The following is a 19152-nucleotide window of genomic DNA, read 5'->3' as shown; positions in this document are numbered from 1 at the left end:
GTTTCATCAGAAAATGTTTTAATCAAGTGAGAAATTGATATCTGAAAAAGAGAAGGAAATGTATTGTAAAGTTTCATTCTAGAAAAGGTAAAGAGGACTTAAAGCTAGAATTAAGTTAAAAACATTAATTCATGACCTTTAAGGAAAGTGCATTTGGCCATTTACATGGACTGGCAGTCTCTGTGTTTCTCTTAATACCACAGCCCGTAACAACTACGAGGAAGGATGACACGGAAACGGAACAGACAAAAAACAGTAACTATCAAGAGCAGATACTGGACACACATTAAGTATTGCTTTGGATAGAGAATAAAAGGTGTATTGGAAATTCTTTTCCTCTGGCCTTGGAAGTTTTATAAAAGTCTAAAACCTCTGCTTGGTTGTTTGGTTGATTTTGATTCTTCTTAAAATCTAATGCAGGAATATTTTTGGTTCAAAGTCAGACAGCTATTCTAACAAATACTTAAAATAATCTGCTGTTGCCTAGCTACTCCATTATTGTAAAATAAGAGATTTTATTATGGTGTCAATGTTTTGTGTTTGGGACACACACACACACACACACACACACCTGAGGGAACTCAGTGAGAGGGATCAGTGATGTATTAATCCAAAATAGTTAATAGCCATGTAGTCAAGGGAGCAAGGGCGAAGAGTAGGCAGGGAAAGAAGTCAGGGATTAGTGCCTCAATACTAAATGTCAGCTCCAAAGGCAGAGGCAAGGGCAGAAACAAACAAAACAAACAAAAGAATCAGGCGCAGACCGAGGAGATCCATGCAGGATGGACAACAAATGTGTTGTAGCAGAAACTGCCTTTTGTGGCATGAGGGCAGTCTCCTGGGATAAAGCACCATGCAGTTCCATGCGATTAGAATTCTGTCCCCTGTAGCTTTGTGCATGGGGGCTCTCTACCTGTCCTTTAGACTCTAAGACTGTTCATGCTAGTATTTATATTTCTTTTCCCTAGAGTGATGACTACTCTGACTTGACTGTACTCCAGATCACTATTTACATTGTTTGTCCTCAGCTTGTTTATCTGGAGGGCAGCTGATATTTTTACATAAAGACCCAAGGGACTGCTTAACATGTGGTTCTTACACCATGTTACCTATCTCTATTTCAGCCTGGAGACAGTTGGAGACGGTGCAGCCTCACTACATGGTGTAAGAAATGGCTGTAGGAAACAACACTCAACGAAGTTATTCCATCATCCCATGTTTTATATTTGTTGAGGTATGTGTATTTTTTGCCTTTATGGACAAATTGGAATAATAGTAGTTTTGATGCTGAGAACTTGGATTATGTTGTAAAGTTATTTGACAAATTTTGATAGCATAGATACTGGTAAAGAATAAATTATGCAAAATGTTCCTTGAATGGGAAGCCATAGAATGAGAAGGTTCATCTATGGGGTACAAAATAATTGTGTTTTATTATATTTTTTATTTTCAGTGGTGACTTGAATGTATAAACTATGAATGCAGCATTTTAATTAGATCTTTTTTTAAATAAATATCATTTTTCAGGAATCAACAAATTAGTTGGTTTAGAGATGATGTTAGTTGATGGACTTTTGCCTTGCAGCCCAAATAAAGAAAAAGAAATCTTAAAATTGACTATTTCCACTGGGCATTTTTCTTTAGTGGGGTATTGAGAGCTTGTGTAACATGCAATTTCTTTTGGTCATGAATGATTTTGTTGAGTTGCTCCAAGTTTGTACCAACAAACACTTCTCCAGCATCTTCTTGGTTAAACTCCTTACACCCCTTCCCCACTGTACCTCACTCTCTATAATGTTTGCTGTAGAGGAGACAAGAGCATGGAGATTTTAGGAAGTCTAGAATGATCTGATGCAAAAAAAGAAAAAGCTAGCTACTCCAGGTTGTCTCAAAATAAGATGTCCAAGGACCAGCTGTAGCATATTCTTATGGGATCTTTTTGGCTGAGTGTGGAAGGAACATGCATGTTGATCCACTTAATTACCTATGTGAAAACAGTCAACACTTGAGATTAAACCACTAATTATATTAGTAAAAATGTGCTTTCAGTACCGGTGTGTTTAAACACCTCCTATGAATCAGTACAATATTTTATCTTCTACCTCTTGAAGTAAACTTAGCTATTGATATAGTCTGTTGGGTAATTTTGACTGTTCTGATTTTTGGCCAAATATGTTTGGCTGATCCTTGAGTTTCACTTTACAGAAATCCCTTGGTACTTTAGATGTACAAATATTACTTGATTTATTTTCTGGTGATATTTGTGAACCTGTTTGTATTGCAGAATTAGGTGGAAATAGGACATTAACTTGGGACAGAGATGTTAATATAAGTCAAGATACTTACAGACCCAAGCTATATTGAATCTCTGAAAGGGTAAACAAAGAACTCATCTCTCAACAGAAACATATTTCTTAATACTCTTCCTTAACTTGTTGTACCTAATACCCTTCCTTTAACTTCCTTTATTCTTGCTTCCAAGGCCAAGAATAACTCCATTCAGACAATGACTATACCTTATGTATATCATGGGTTCTAGTTACAATTGTTCATATTGAAAGTATAATGAGGGGGAAAGAGTCCTTTCTCATGTTGCTCTTGGGGAAGAGGGGAGAAGGCTGTGGCACCATGTCTGTCTTTCAATGTTAAAATCCTTTTTCTTTTGTTGTAAGAAAAATAATTTGTAAAGTAAGCTGGGCGAAATTAGAGAATAAGTCATCTGTCATTATCTTTATCTTCCTGGTAGCAATTTTATTTTAAATTTTCCTAAAAATCAAACAGGAACCAAACCTCAAAGTAAGAGGTTTAATTTATTGCTGGAAGGTATATCGCCGACGATTTTCAGTCCTCTAATGTATGAACGATGAGCTGACTGGCAGAGCAAGCAGAAAGAGACATAAATCAGTCTTTCTCTGCCTTAACCTGGCACAAACATAAATATAAATCTAAAAATCTGGGAGAGGAAAGATAGTTTATTCTTTTTCTTGTTGTATTGTCATTCTTATTTTGCATGGAAGCTTAAGGTACATCAGGTGTACAATTTAATGATTCAACACTTACAACACCTGGTGCTCATCACAAGTGCACTCCCTAATATTGCACTGTCTGTTAACTAACTGGAATTTAAATTAAAACATTAAAGAAAAAAAGGTACATCAGTGACTTCTCTCAGAAACAGGCAAGAGAAGGAAAAAGAGGAAGTATAGTAAAATAAACTAGAAATTGAGAGGGGAGGAGGTATATTTCAAGGTGGCTTTCATGATTCTGCTGTATTTCATCTGTCAAACACTGCAGTATTCATTGCAGCATTGTTTACAACAGCCAGGATATGGTAACAACTCAAGTGTCCATTCATGGATGAATGGATAGAGAAATTGTGGAGTGGACACACAATGGAATATTATTCAGTCATAAGGAATGAAATCTTGCAATATATGACCATATGGACGGAATTTAAGGGCATTATGCTAAGTGAAATAAGTCAGAGAAGACAAATACTGTACAATCTCCCTTATATGTGGAATTAAAGGAAAAAAAACCACCTAAGTTCATAGATACAGAGAACAGATTATTGGTTGGCGGGGGTGGGAATAATAGGTGAAGGGGGTCAAACGGTAAAAAAAAAAAGAGAGAGAGAAAAAAATGGGTGGGGAAGGGCAGAGGGAAAGGGAGAGAGAGAATCCAAAGCAGGCTCCACACCCAGTGGGGAGCCTGAGGCTGGGCTTGATCTCACCATGCTGAGATAATGACCTGAGCCGAAATCAAGAGTCGGACACCTAACTGAGCCACCCAGGCACCCCCAAACTTTTTTAATTAAGAAAGAAATTTTTAAATATTTCTTCTGAGATTGGGCAACAAAACTTTGAGTAAGATCCAGTTGGGGATGGAGGAACAACACAAAACAAAAACACTTACTGTTTACCTATATTATGCCAGGTATTATAACAAGGATATCCAAAAACTTGGTCAAAAATAACTTGGTTAAAATATCAATTTGATCAATGAATATCTTTTTACTATTGCTTCTTAATTATGAAATAATTCAAACAGAGAAAATATAACAGACACCTCTGCACCCACCATCAAAACCAAATCTTAAAATTTTGCCATAGATGCTTCAAATATTTTTTCAAGGAAAATAAAATATTACAAATATGGTGGAAGCCCTCCTGTCCTGGACCTGGAAGGATCTGTGTCTGTGAAGTTGGAGGCTTTATTCCCCTGCATGATTCTCATTCATATTTTCATATTCTTCCTACATGTCCACATATTCATAATTAATATCTTAGATTTTACATAAATGATACCATATTGAACTTTTCTTTTGCAGTTTGCCTTTTCATTCAGCATTATGTTTCTGAAATTTACCCAGATTGGCAATCCATTCCTTTTAAATTGTTGCATTTTATCTCATTGTGTGAATACACCAGTGAGGGACAGTTTGCCTGATTTTTTGTTTTCTTAACACTTATTTTACTCTTGCAACTTTCTTTTGCAGAAAATGTCCTTTTTTCAGTCTCCATGTCCACGTGTGCAAGAGCTTCCCTTGGATTGACACCTAGCAGTGGAATTGCTGGGGCATGATTACATTTTCCAGTTGTTGGCTTCAGTATAAGAACAATTTTGGCACTTTCATATCTGTTTCCTTGATGAAACTTTGTTAAACTCTTTGTTTTAGGAGTGTATCTGTATATTTCTTAGATTTTTTTTCAGATAGTTCTATCATCTGTAATTAATAGATTTATTTCTTCTTTTCTGATTATTATGACTTATAAGTAAAATCATATGGTATTTGTCTTTCTCTGACTCCTATTCTTTTAAAGCTTACTCTTCTTTTAAATATATAAACATAACAAACAATAAGATTAACCAATAGCTCTTTGCTTCTCTTAAACTATGATGTTCTTAAGTCACTTTGAGATCTTGGGTGTCATTCTTGATTTTTATATCTTCCTTAATTTTTTTTCACTAATCTTTCAGTCCTGGCTCCTTTGAATTTACCCACATATTCATTTTCTTTGCTCACCATTCCTCCTTTTATTCCTCTCCTTCCTTCTGGGTTTAATTTCCTCATGGAACTTTCAGCATGGGTCTAGTGAATTGTAAACATCTGTAGTATTTATCTGAAATTGTCTTTATATTATAATTAATCTGGAAAGGTGAATTCTGGATTGAATAGTTTGTTCTCCACCCTCAGAACTTCCGTAGTGTTAATCCATTTCCCTCTGTGAAGACTCTTCTCTTATTACTGTTCTTGATACGTCATCCACATTTCTCTCCAGTGACTTTGACATTTTTCTCTTCCCTTTGGTGGTCTGTAATTTTGGATATGTCTAGGTGTGAACTTTATACTGCCTAGGACTTATTTTGTCTTGTGTATGAAAAGTCGTGTTTGTACCAATTCTGTAAAAATCTCAGGCATCACATCTGCAAATATCCTCGCTCCTCCATCCTCTCTGTTCTCTTTCTCTATTCAATATGTTGGATCTTCTTTCTGTATTCCATGTCTCTTAACCCATCTTGTTTTTTAACTTCTAGAAGTTCTGTGTGCAGAAATCTGCCTATTTTTATAGTGTCCCCCTGCTTACCATTTTTATATTCTTTCAGATTTTTCTGTTTTCTGAAATTACTGGTATTCTAATCCTCCTGTATGTTGTATCTGCCATCTCTAGTTCGTGGTGGATCGTTTCCTTATTTATTTTTGTGATTTTTTTTTTTAGCTCATTGTTTAGCAGAACCTGCTTCTTCTGTAGGATTCATGTGGGCTTTAGATTTTAAGAGTATCTCTTGGGAGGGGTTTTGCATGTCTGTTTCTTGGGTTTAGGTTTCTCTATTCAGAACCCAAACCTAACAATACCAAAGTATAATTAGCCAAAGTTCACCTTCCTTGTAGTCTTCCTATGCCAGTAGGTGGATTTATAAAGAACATTCTTTCCCTGAGTGAAAAGCAAGGTTCAGGAATGCCAGCTTTTACACTCCAGTCCTCACACCCAGTCCCCATGGACATGAAAGCCCAAACCTTGTCACTGAGTCGGACATGTACCCCTTTCTCTATTCCCATCCAGGTCCACTGTATCATCAGTTTTTTGGGTTACCACTCTTGTTTTCAGGACCCTTTTTGATTCAGCTCATTTATGAATGAAAATGAGAAAAATACAGGCAAGCTCTTGCTTGTAGATGTTCTCAGTGGAATGTTTTCTTGTTCTTTGTTCCATGAATGTGTACATTCATTAAACACCTATTTTTTTCAGTACCTATTCCCCCTCAAAGGCATTGTGTGTTTTGCCCTTTTTGCCTACTCTGCATGCTAACCTGTCTTCTGTAACTTGAATCTCATCAAGTATTTCCTGAAGCCAGGATTGCTGGGCCAACACTTGACATGTGTGTGAGGGATGGAGGGTGGAAATGAGAGCCACTTAGTATCCTCAGTGGAGCACCAATGTACATTTTCTTGGCAATATTTTAAGTATGTGAACATACATTTTAACTGGGGGATGTTTTACTTGTGGCAGTTGGTGAGGTGAGTAGATACCAGGCAGCCCCTAAAAATTTGAAAGTGATGACCAAGGAGGAGGCTGCCTGGGACCCACCCAGAAGGCTGAACCGAAGTAGAGAAGTGCTCTGACCAAGCAGCATATGGCACAAAAGGTCTCATGGTGGTAACAAGACAGGAGAGCATTGCTCTGAGTAATCCCTGGATGTTACCAAAAGAGGAACTAAGATGTCACTGGAGAGAGAACAGAGCTTGTAGATGAAGAGAGTACATGTAGAAGGTAATGGGCTGAAAGGGAGGGGATCAGCAGTGGGACGGCGACAGAGTGCATTGAGAAGCATGATCTATAATGGGCAACACAGGTGCTTCCAGAAACCAAGCGCTCGAGTGTTAGATATTCAGAAAAACATCTCTTTTGGACATCTCCCTGTGTCTGCTCACCCTAAAAGTGTACTTGCCATGCTGACCAGAGCCTCTTAAATGGAGAGCCTCTGACAAGTGAATAGTGATTTTTAAGGGCAAGAATATTAACTTTTCTATCACTAATGAGAGTGAAATCCAGAATCCCTAAAATTCCAAGATGGTCCACGACAATATTTCTAACCCACAGCTTTCAGCTCTTGTCGGATCTGGTTCTACTGGAGCGAGTGAGAAACAGCAAATGCTGAACTAGACTAAAGCTGAAGAAAGAGGCAGCAGGAAATTAATAACTTTTAAGTGAACATGGGGACATTTACTTTCACATTGTCATTTTTACCCCTTGAAACCAATAATATGAATTTGTGGTGAGGATAAAGGTACTTACCACAAACTTGCTCAGCGGGAGGCCTGCTTCTCCCTCTCCCACTGCCCCTGCTTGTGTTCCCTCTCTTGCGGTCTCTCTCTGTCAAATAAATAAATAAAAACATTAGCTAAGAAAGTAAAAATAGTGATCAAAATAATCAAATATTCTCTGTGTGCATTTTTCATCCTTAGTCCTTTTTTTTTCTTTCCCACCTTCCTCATTCCTTCCCTCCTCCTCTCCCTTGGTCTCTCAATATATTTCAGATCCCCTCTCCTGTCTTCCTGCTTTCCTTCGCTTCCCTTTTCTCTCTCTCATTTCAGCAACACCTCTCCCGCTTGAGGATCAACAAAAGAGAATTTCTCTGAAGGGAAAACACACTCAAATTGATGATAGAAGTATGATTTTTTTCCCTAAAAATAAAGACCTGCGCTAAGATCTCTCATGCCCCGCCCCCAATCAATACTAGCGTATTTTTTCAAAATATGGAGATATTTTGGGACTGAGATATCCCTCTTGACAAATCTTTCCAATGCCAGTGGATCTTCTCAAGACAGTTTCATTGCATTCTCTGTAAAATCATGAATAACTCAAACAGTCAAGTCTCTTTCAAATATATTCATGCTAACAGCAAAACTCTAAATGGAGCTTAGCTTCCTTGGCAGATAATATTAAGTACCAGGAGTTTGGACATAATAAATGCAATTGTTGCTTGATATGTATAGATGTGACAGTTTTATCATTTTGACGGTTGCTTGTACTTGCGGTTTTTATTGCCTGTTTTTGACAACTCATTTTTCTCAGCTGGAACCTACCAGGTGATTGTTACAAATGCCAGCCTGAAGATAAATAATCTCATGAAGTTCTGCAAGAACTTGATGGTTCTGAGTGTCTTTCTTCTCTGGGGCCAGAAGTGAAGGCATTGCTTATTATCATTTCGGGACAATGAGTGCTGTTTCTAGGCCTCTTCTATTTTGTGTGCCTCGAACGTAACAGTGCGTCTTGGCCTTGCCTTCTGCTCTTTACTTGCAGGTGCTAAGGTTTAGCAGATCTGACCCCCTTGCTCCCAAGACTCAGATTGCAACAAAGATTTTTGTATTTAAGTCACATCTAGAACTTGCCAAAGAGAAAGTATCAAAATCTTATCCTTAGGCACAGGTAGGGTACAAAGAGAAAGTAAGTTGATATGAAAGGCAGTGAGTTTGTATCTCAGCTTTGCCATTTACTGCTGCTATAGCCTTGGATAGCTTCTTTGGACCTCAGTTGCTTCATCTGTGAAATGAAAACAAAAAACAAAACAAAACAAAAAACTAAAAAGCTTCCTCTTGGGCATTTATTTGAGAAATAAATGAGGTAATGCACCTGAAAGTACTTGCCGAGTAGTAAGTGGTTAAGAAAGAGTAGCATAAAAATAATTAAAAGTAAAAGCTCCTATCTAATATAAAGCACATACAAAACCAACAGAGATGAAAAATAGAACTAACCACACACACACACACACAGACACCAAAACCCTGACCCTTAGAGAGTTTAATGTGGCAATTTAATCTCCAGATACTCAGCATTGCTGGCCTTAAGGGGATAATGTTTTTAGAACATATATTAAGATATTATTGGATATGGTTTCAAACAAAGCAATGAAAAATCTGTTGGTCTTTTAAATTACAATGACAGTAAGTTATAAAGTACTTTCCTGTGCCTTTTCTTATGTAATCCCCACTTTGACTAGTGTTTGCCATATGGAGCAAAAGGACAATGACAACATTTAGGTATCTGTTGTTTTTCACAGTATCAAAATACCAGTGTTGATTTTAAAAAGAAGATATGGTTGCCATCATCCTTCATATTTGTCCTCAGGTGCTCTTCCAACTGAGTGTGAGGGTTCCTTGGTTCTTCAGCATTGAGTCTCTTCAAGTTGGATGTTTGGGGATCAAGGGCCCCATTAAAATAAATTACCATCGGGGAAGAGAAGTTAGGACTAAGAAACTAGATCTGGTCCTGGAGGACAAAAGATCAAGACAGGAGGAAATATGGTTCTGGGGGAATCAGATGGTTGGACTCCAAGGGAAGGACTAAGAACTGAGCCTGGGACCTTTCCAGTCCCCTCTTTCTTAAATCACTCCCACCATACTCTCCACCTGTTTTCCTTCTCCTTCACTCACCTGCTCTTTCAAGATAGTAAAATACCCAACCCGACCCTGGGGGAAAATACAAATCTCTAATAAGTGTAAGAAAAGATGTGCAGTCTCGTTGGTAATCTAAAAATGGTAATGCTAGTAACTGTAAAATACCATGAAAGAATTTTGAATAGGGCAGGGATGCGGTCAGAATGAGAGCCACTTTGCTCTTGTCAGCATTCTAACTCTCTGCATATATCTCAGGATCTAAGTTATACAGATTTCAGGTTTTTTTAAGTCTGAAAATACTGGTATGACACCATTAAATATACCATATTTGACATTTGCATGGTATTTTATTATAGAACTGGAGTACTGAAAAATATCAATAGGATAATATCGACCCTATGCAATAGGAATATGTCTTCACATTTTAAATTTCAAATGAAGAAACTGAGGTACAGAGAACTTAATTGGCTTGCTCAAGGCCACACTGCCAATAGGTGTTAAAGTTGGGATTTTAATTTAACATAAATTTACCTTATGTTCCTTCCACTGCATCTATGTAGACATAATGATTGGTCTCATAGTCACACAGAAGAAGTGAACTTTCTACAGTGGAGAACTAACATAGTACTATCTGATAAGTTCAAAGGCCAGGATTCAAAAATGCAGTAATGTTGGAATGTGAATTTCCATTCCTACAATCTGCCATTCTTTCAGAGCTTGAAGACTATTACAGACGGTCCCTGACTTACAGTGGTTTGACTTAGATCACAATGTGAGGTGATCCTATCTCACAGCATATAAAAATATAATTTATAGGAATGTTCACTTACAGGAGCAGGAAGTATAAATTAGCAGTCTGTAGGGAGAGCAGCTTGGCACCATGCACCAAATCGTTAAGGCTTTGTATTCCCCTTATGACCCCCAAAAGCACACTATTAATCTATGCTACAGAAATAATCATGGATGTGACAGATTTTGCTGCAAGATGATTTACCATTAAAATTGTGAATGGTGAAAAAGGAAAGCTTCTACTCTTGCACTTACAGGGGGATTTAAAAATTCTTGTCCATTCAAAAAGTAGAACACTGCATCCATAAAAATGATATTATAGAAAAATATTTAATGCTATGAAGAAATATTCAGATTAGCTAAGGAGATGGGGCTAGAGGGGGATGGATTCAAAACAGTATATAATCAGAGTCTACCTGGGCTTCACCAGACTGTGAGTGTAGACAACAGTGACATTATCAGTAAGAACCAAAATCTCTCTGTCTGGTGCTCACAGCTGGTCACAACAGATTCCAGCAGCCCCAGTCTTCCCTGGGTAAGCCTGGGATTACCAGCCATGCTCATGAAGCAGCCTTTTGGCTCTTGTTATCCAGAGAACTGGAGCATTTACATCCACTCCAGCCAGTGCGTATCCATTTCCTCAGGCAAAGGAGCCTCATAAAGGTGCCTCACCCTGCCCTTGTTAACACTGTTCACACTGGGGATGCTGGTATGTGAGCCACTGTTATGTTCTCTACAAAGAGGCTGGGAAGGAGCCCTGCTCTCAAGCTCACCATCTCACTTCATCACTGAGCATTAGTGGGGTGCTGCTGGGTCTTATGTTTCGGGCTACAGCCCTTCTGTTCACAGGACTCAGACATGAATCCGTACGGGTACTTGTGGAAGGACCAATACCTATGGCAGGCACACCTGTCTCCTCGACCCTAATTTGCCTTCCATTTTCTCCATGCAGATTAATTCATGGAGAATGTTTTTTGGGGACCATCAGCCTCAGCAACTTCTCAGACATGCCAGGTGTGGTAGGGTCATGGCGCTAAACAGAGCAGCTTCCAGCCACATAATCTCTCCATTCAAATTCTGCGGTCCATGTAAAATACAGTGCCTTTTTGGAAACATGCGTGGGTGCCTATATAACTGTATGCCCAGAAGAAAAGAGGTATGCATAAAAACCAGTGTTCATTTCTGGGCATTGGGATTAAAGGTATATTTTTTGCATGGAACCTCCTCACTTTTTCCATCAGAAAAAAATTAAATAACTGCTTTTGGAGATTGCACTAAGTTATTGATGTGTGCGGTATAAAGTACAGAATTCTCTATACAAAGATAGAAACCAGTTACTACTTCTGTAATTTGAGAACTCCAAAAGTCCAAAGTCTCACATCATTTCTCAGAGTGGAATTAATTGAAACAATAGTGAGAGTTGCTCTTTCTAACAGATTATTTTTTACGACATACACTATGCGGGTAACACCAAGCCTTAGGGGGCATTACTATAAATAATTATAATCATGCTTTAATTATTGGTCTTGTTTAGGAAAATATATTTGAGTGCTCTGAATTTCTTCTCTCTGGTTATAGGTTGGTATATGAAATTATTCATTATATAAAATAATTATCTTATTTTCAATTTTAAAACTGTCTTTTCTACACATATTTATGGAACTGTCTTTTTCTACTCAACTGTCAGCTCTGGCCAGAGTGTTTATCCACGGTTCTCAGGTTCTTTTGGTGCATGTTTTATCAGTGGAGTAAATATATGCCCATTCCCACCCCCATGCACCACCACCTAAAACATCTCTCCCTACAGTTAATGATAAAGCTATAAACTCTTAGTGCTAAACAGGGATTTAGATCATTTATGCAAATGTCTCTTGCTTCAGATAAGATAACGGAGATTCAGAGAGGTTAAGTGACTTGTTTGAGATCACACAGCTGGCTATTGACTGAGTAACCAAACCTGTAACTCTTGACTCTGTCATAATCAATAGCAAATTAAATTAGTCATTCACAGCCAAATGATTTCAAAAGCAGAAGCTATAAACATTTGGAAATCATTTTTTACAAGAACAATCTATAATGTATGGCATAATGTAGGGTCTATCTTAATATACTGGGAGGAGGAGCCTTCAAGAGTAGTAAAACCCAGAGCCTACAAAGATTCTGTAACTGCCCTGACTCACCTTTGGAAGGGGTAGAGAAAACATCCCAAAGGAAGATCCATTTAGACAATACCTAAAGCCTAGTGAGACACTACTCAAGTGAAGGAATAGGCTCATGGGAGGAGTGCTCTGGGACGGAGGGGCAGCTTGGCATGGGCCAAGACCTAAGAAGGTACCAAAAATGTGAAGAGCAGCAAGAGGTTTTGTTTTGTTTTGTTTTTTAAGATTTTATTTATTTATTTGACAGAGAGCGAGAGAGGGAGAGCGGGAACACAAACGGGGAGTGGGAGAGGGAGAAGCGGGCTTCCCGCGGAGTAGGGAGACTGACGCGGGGCTCGATCCCAGGACGCTGGGATCATGACCCAAGCCGAAGGCAGACGTCCAACGACTGAGCCACCCAGGCACCCCAAGCAGCAAGAGTTTTATTAAGGCTAGAGCTTAGAAGATAAGACAGGAAGTAGTGACAGGAGACTGATGAGGCAGGCAGAGGCCAGATCGAGATGTACCTTGCAGGCCACAGGAATCAGTTTATCCTCAGGGTCTTGGGAAACCAGAGCACTCCTGGATATTTTAAGTTTTTGCCTCCCCTGGTGATATGAAATGGCAGGGAAGTTGACGAGATCCTGCTGCCACAAAGAGGAGCCCTGAGCTCAGGTTTTCACTCTTTACAATAGATACCCTCTCTCCCCAGCCTCGCCTTCTTAGTGATGAACAGATGTCATGGCCCTAGGGCCCTCAGTGCCCACTCTCCCTAGATTAGATTAGAAAAATGTGACAGGGACTGCGGTGGTGCGAAACTTCTGAGCATAGAAACTGTCCTTTAGAATTACTGTGTCACCCTTTATTGTAACCCAGGAAACTTTGAAAAGGACAGTCTCAACCATTGGTCTATCTTTGAAGTTTCCCCAAGCTGTACTGGTTTAGATGCTGGTTTCCTGTAGCAGAGGTTTGAAGATCGTTTTTCCCTAAGATTCCTGACTGGCATATGTAAATACAGTGACTTCATTTTCCGTCCCTATGTCAACTCTTCCATCCTGTTTTCCTCATAAGTTCACTCCTGCTCATCATGCCATGTGTTGGGAAAGTATGGTCACTCTAGCGTAAGGGTATCTGATCGTTTTGCTCCTGACCCAAGATCACTTGGATGTATCCATCTTTAAAATGACTTTTCCAGGGGCACCTGGGTGGCTCAGTCAGTTAAGCATCTGCCTTCGGCTCAGGTCATGATCCCAGGGTCCTGGGATCGAGCCCCGCATCGGGCTCCCTGCTCCGCGGGAGGCCTGCTTCTCCCTCTCCCACTCCCCCTGCTTGTGTTCCCTCTCTCGCTGTGTCTCTGTCAAATAAATAAATAAAATCTTTAAAAATAAATAAATAAAATAAAAAGAATTTTCCAGAATTAGACCTGCAAAGCGCTAACCCATCCATACACACTTATTATATTCTCTTTATGAACAACAGCTTATATTTGAAAAAAATGGGACATAGGAAAGTAAAGTCCATGTGAAGCCAAGTTAGAGATTTTTCTCTCTGAGACACCTGTTGGCTGACATGGGGATGACTTCGCTAGCACAGTATTTTCACAGTGTGGTCTGAGGAACCCCTGCTTTGAAACGATTAGAGTATTAGTTAAAATTCAGATTCCTGAACCCCAACCACTGATCTTAATCAGAATGGGGGAGGGAGGTGAAAGATACACATTTTTTCTGTTTTTCAGGTCATTCTTTTTTTTTTTTAATTTTTTTATTCTTATATTATCCCCATACATTACATCATTAGTTTTAGATGTAGTGTTCCATGATTCATTGTTCGTGCATAACACCCAGTGCTCCATGCAGAACGTGCCCTCCTCAATACCCACCACCAGGCTAACCCATCCTCCCACCCCCCTCCCCTCTAGAACCCTCAGTTTGTTTTTCAGAGTTTTCAGGTCATTCTTATATAAAGTTTGAGAACTAAAGAAAGCAGCCTTTACCCACACAGCAATAGACCCAGTTGAGCCCGATGCTGGCAGTGCCCAGCCCATTTGCCCTTGATCCATCCCAAGGGCGCTAGCATACAGTCCTTACCAAACATACAGTTTCTCCATTGTTTGTCCTCTAGACGGGGCCATTCTCTACCTGTAGAAGCATGCTAGACCTAACAAGTTGAGTAGGCCACTATTGCCGAGTTACTCCCAGTTACCCTTGACCAATGAAGAAGGAGTGATGTGGATAAACTGTCCTTGGTGGGACCATTTTGAAAGGAGTTTAATACAGTCTCTGAGAGGTCCTCAACCAGGTGAAATGCCAGTTGCCTGTAGCAATAACCTACTCATTAATGTACCTTTACTAGCTTTCCTCCCTTCCCCAGCTCCCTCCCCTGCCTCCTTCCTTATTCCCTTCTGCACTCCCTCACCTGCTCCCTTCTGCACTCCCTTACCTGCTTCCTGGGATCATTTCACAAATACTCTGCTTGCACCCACATCATTGTCTCAAGATCCACTTTGGGGTGGGGGAGGGATACAAACTAAGGCAGAGAATATGTATGAAGTAGAAAAACTTTATTCCAAATTAAAGGATAAGACTTGAAGAAGGGAGGGCTAAAAAATTTTTAGAATAGATTTGATGAAGGAAATTTTATTAAATCTGCCCAATTAAAATTGAGTCAATTTAGGCAATTTTTTCCTACATTGTCTGCTGTCATTTCTGTGTGGGTGTTCATCCTTCTATGAAATCTAATGTGTTCAACATCCTTCCCAAAGGATGCCAATCACTTGATTTTAAATCCTGCAGCTTTTCCTTGAGGAAAAAAAATCTTCAGATTTTCTGGAAATGAATATTAATTTTGTATATACACATGGAATTTTGATAACTTAGGAATTAATTTTCTTTTGATAATAGACAAAAGACTGGTTAAAAAAGGGTGGGGGCATTTTAAACACTCATTTTCCCAGGAACTACATGTTATTTCACTAAGAACTTCAACAGTATGTTACTAAAATATAAGTTCCTCTTGACTGACACTTGTTCAAATGCATCTTTAGCATCTCCTAAAACAAACACTTTAAAGCTGAAATTTGGTGTCTTTTCAGCTCTAAAGGAAGACAGCATGGTATTTTGGGGAAAGGTTTGGATTTGAGGGTTTGACAAAACAGCTGTGTCACCTTCAGCAAATTACTGAACATCCCCAAGGTTCAGTTTTCTCATCTATTAAAGGATAATAATAATAATAATAATAATAATGCCTGCTTCACTAGGTTGTTTTGAGGATTAAATAGAGTTTTTAAGGTGCCTAGCACCTTAGATACTCACCACTCATTAGCTCACATGACAACCCAGCTAGAAGCATGCACCATGACAAAGCCAGCATTTTATCAGCTCCGGAATGCCCTCAAGGTTTTCTTCCACATATTTTTATTTAACTTGCTCTGTTCTGTCATTTTTGTTCGGTAACTGTCTTGGGCTGAAGGAACGTTATTTATAGAATTCTGCATAGCTGCTGTCCGTGACCGTGAACATTCGGCTGGGTTTGGCACGGCCACTAGCTCAAGTGAAAACTCAAATGACTGACTTGTCAACCTAATGACATACACAAAATTCAACTGTTTAGTTTATTTGCTTTCTACAGAAATTAGTCTGTTTTGACAGAACTGAATAAAAAGAAAAATCGTTTTGACATTCTTTAAACCCAAGATGTAAAATAGCCAATGGAATCTTGTCCAACCAGTTTGGGGGTTTCTGTGCCTCCCCTGGCCACTAAAACACAGGCTGGGTTATATGAATGTTTTCCTTTTGGACTAATCCTTCAAGCTTGCACTGTCTGAGCAATGGCAAGTTCTCTGACACATATTTCCAGGTGAACTCAGGACTTCGGTTGTTTATTCGATGTGTGTAATGTCACCACTTAGGCTGTTGGCCTCCTTCCTGCTACAGAGAATTTCATGCCGAGTTCTCAATGGCAAATTCCACTTTTCATTGTGCGGATATTTTATTAGTGAACGTATTTTTATTGTATATATGTCTAGTTTCCTCCCAAAGTAATGTCTTCTCTTGTCTTTCTTGTGGGATTATGTATGCAGAAGTCTTCCCGCTTACTGGCCTCAACCTTTTGAGGGCGAGGATATCTTTTTTACCTTCATATTTCTTGGTATCTACTATAGAAAAATGATTTGTACAGAATGTATGCTTGTCTTAGGTTGGATTCCCCCAGAAACAGACTCAAAAACAAAGATTTGAGTGCAAGTAATTTGAAAGTACTTGTAGAGAGCAGGGAAATGGTAAAGGAGTGAAGCTAACAGAGGGTGCACTGACTAGCAGGAGCCATTGTGGAGAGCCGGGGCTCAGTGCAGTTGGAAACTTCTGAAAGGTTGCCTGGAATATGCCTCAGGGTTCCCCATGAGGAGTGAGGCAGTTGCAGTATTCATCGTATGGTAGCTGCATTGTTGTTTGAGGTTTACTGCAAGGGGTATTGATTCCTGGGCGCTTTGGCCAGTTCTCTCTTGTGCCTCAGAAAACCCTCAGGCAGGGAGTGACTTTGTGAGAAAACAGTGAGGGCTAAAGGAGTGTGGGCAGGGCTCTGGCCACCTCTGTTATAATGCTTAATAAACTCTTACTGTACAGGATTGAATGGAATTTGCCAAGAGCTCTCGGAAATGTCAAATGACCCTAAAACCTGAAATCATTGATTTTTGTTCATCTCCTGCAGATACAGATTTTCAACAGCATCAGCTTTGTCAGGACTGAATGATACGGGAGCAGTGCCATTTCCAAAAGCAGCAACAGGGCAGTTTTTCTTCTAACTTTGTCACACTGTTGGTATGTCTTCTATACCCAGGCTGTGTTACAGATGGAACAATAAAAGTACTCTTTGTACTTCTTAAACTGAGCTATATGGGATCTCAGTGGAGACTTGGAGCATAAAGACTTCATGGTCCTTTGGAAACAGTGCTGGGCCAGAAGTCAGGGAGTTGGGGTTTTCTTCTTCCTTCTAGTGTGACTTCGTAGCCATGTGGCCTTGCAGAAATCCCTTTGAACCTTCTAGGCCCCATTTTGCTGATCTGTAAAATGTACAGATTGAACACTAAGGTTTCTTCCAGCTTCAAGCAAGATTATCCTATGAAATAAGGCAATGGAACTTGTATGTGTTATGTGGATCAAGTAGGGGTTAAGAGAAAAAATACAGACTTACACATAAATGCAAATACACATATTTATTTTGGTAACATTCGTAGGTATCTATTTATTCTGTAGTTATTTTTACTCCAGAAATGCCAACACAAATTTTTACGGCATTCAGAATATATCTTTTCCAAATGATTGTGTCCCCCTGAAAGCACATGTTTCCTTCTTCCACTTACAAAGGAGAATATGTTTTCCATGTAGAATCAGAACAGGGAAAGGAATTTGATAAAGAGAATTATATCTTGTTTTTCTTGTGGCTGACATGACTAAGTGGTCTCTAGAGATGAAGGTCCGTTGAAAATGTGTGAAAATAACCCAAGGTTGCTTCCCCATGTGATGCAAGTTTCTCTTAATTTCCCATTTGTCTTCATAAACTCAGCAGGATTATGCTAGTATAAAAAGACTCCCTGTCTCTTAATATTAAAAAAAAAATCAACCTTCCAGGAGTTTCTTTTTTGCTGATTCAGCCTGAGTATTGGTTTCATATCCTAATAAACATAAGGTTTTATCATTTGTTCCCAAGAGGTAAGAGTATTGTGTGAGGGGTAGTAGCAACTAGCTCAAACCCACTGGGGATTTGTGGGCTCACCTTCCCCAGCCCCTATCTCTTTAAGGACTTTACATCACACTACAAATAAGGAAAATCAGGTATTTCAAGATAAGGATAAAAATCATGTTGTGATAGATATGTCAAAGAGAAGAAAGATTCACATTCTAGACTAGACTACCCCTAATTCTCCCTGGCTCTGATCTTCCCACTGGGGTGGGAAATGCCTAGGCTTGGCTGATGCTCAGCTGAGGATACAGAGTGTTATTAGCTCTGGTTTTGAGTTCCAGCCAAGTTTATGGGCACTGGGCAGCAGCTGCTCCCAGGTACAGAGAAAGCAAAGCCAAGGCCAGGCCCTTCTGTTAGTGCTTTGCCATTGTGTGGACCTGTTTATCTCCCTGGAGACCAGTCCCACTCCAGACTGGGTCTGTAGGACCGTGCAAGTATTGAACAGCTTTCTGAGACTCTCTACCTTCTCTAAAGGGCTCTACATTTTCTTGTCACGCTAATAGGAATGTCTGAGATCCCAATAGACCTTTGAGCCAAATTCAACTTTGGAACTTTTTAATGACCGGGGACATCTAGGTGTAGGAGTCTGTGCTCACCCCGGTTCACTCTAGTGTAGCAAAAATCGTAAAGTGGGTAATGTTCAGTTTTATCAGGGTCTCTGAAAGAAGTTTAGGTTCTACCTTTTGGAGAGAAGGTCTGTGTGTGTATGTGCTGGGGGTGGGAAAAAGTATGGTAACCAGCTCAAGCATTCTATGGTTTCTTGTGAATTTTATTTTAATAATTACAGTGCCAGTTTTATAATCTTTAAGGTACTTAATGTTTCCCAAACTTTTATTACTCCATTGTCTGTCTGTTTGTTTCTCTCTATAGATAGATAGATTCACATATATATCCATAGTTTTATTATTGTTTCTTTTTAGAAATTATCTTTCCTTACCCTCAAGGTCTTTGTGCTGTGGTTCTAAAACTTCTCACTAGAAGGGTTAGAAATGTAGATTCCTAGCTCCTCGAAGATTAGATTTGGAGAAGATAGTTAATTAGGAGTCTGCACTCTAAACAGTTACCCCTGTGATTCTAAATGCAGTTGGC

General features: G+C 39.3%; 1 protein-coding gene across 1 annotated transcript in view; it reads left to right on the top strand.

Moving 5' to 3' along the window:
• Positions 1–1146: 1146 nt before the first annotated feature.
• PLPPR1 (phospholipid phosphatase related 1) overlaps positions 1147–19152 on the top strand; it is a 115477-nt gene continuing 97471 nt past the window's right edge. Inside the window, exon 1 of the mRNA XM_035016198.1 lies at positions 1147–1234. Coding sequence (XP_034872089.1) covers positions 1172–1234 — 63 coding nt within the window. The 5' untranslated portion in view covers positions 1147–1171. The remainder of the gene's footprint in view (positions 1235–19152) is intronic.

The sequence above is a fragment of the Mirounga leonina genome, unplaced genomic scaffold, assembly GCF_011800145.1.
Source record: "Mirounga leonina isolate KUSES-001 unplaced genomic scaffold, KU_Mleo_1.0 Mir_170, whole genome shotgun sequence".
NCBI classification, from domain to species: domain Eukaryota; kingdom Metazoa; phylum Chordata; class Mammalia; order Carnivora; family Phocidae; genus Mirounga; species Mirounga leonina.
Note: the sequence above shows the minus strand (reverse complement) of the source record. Positions and strands in the feature narration are given on the sequence as shown.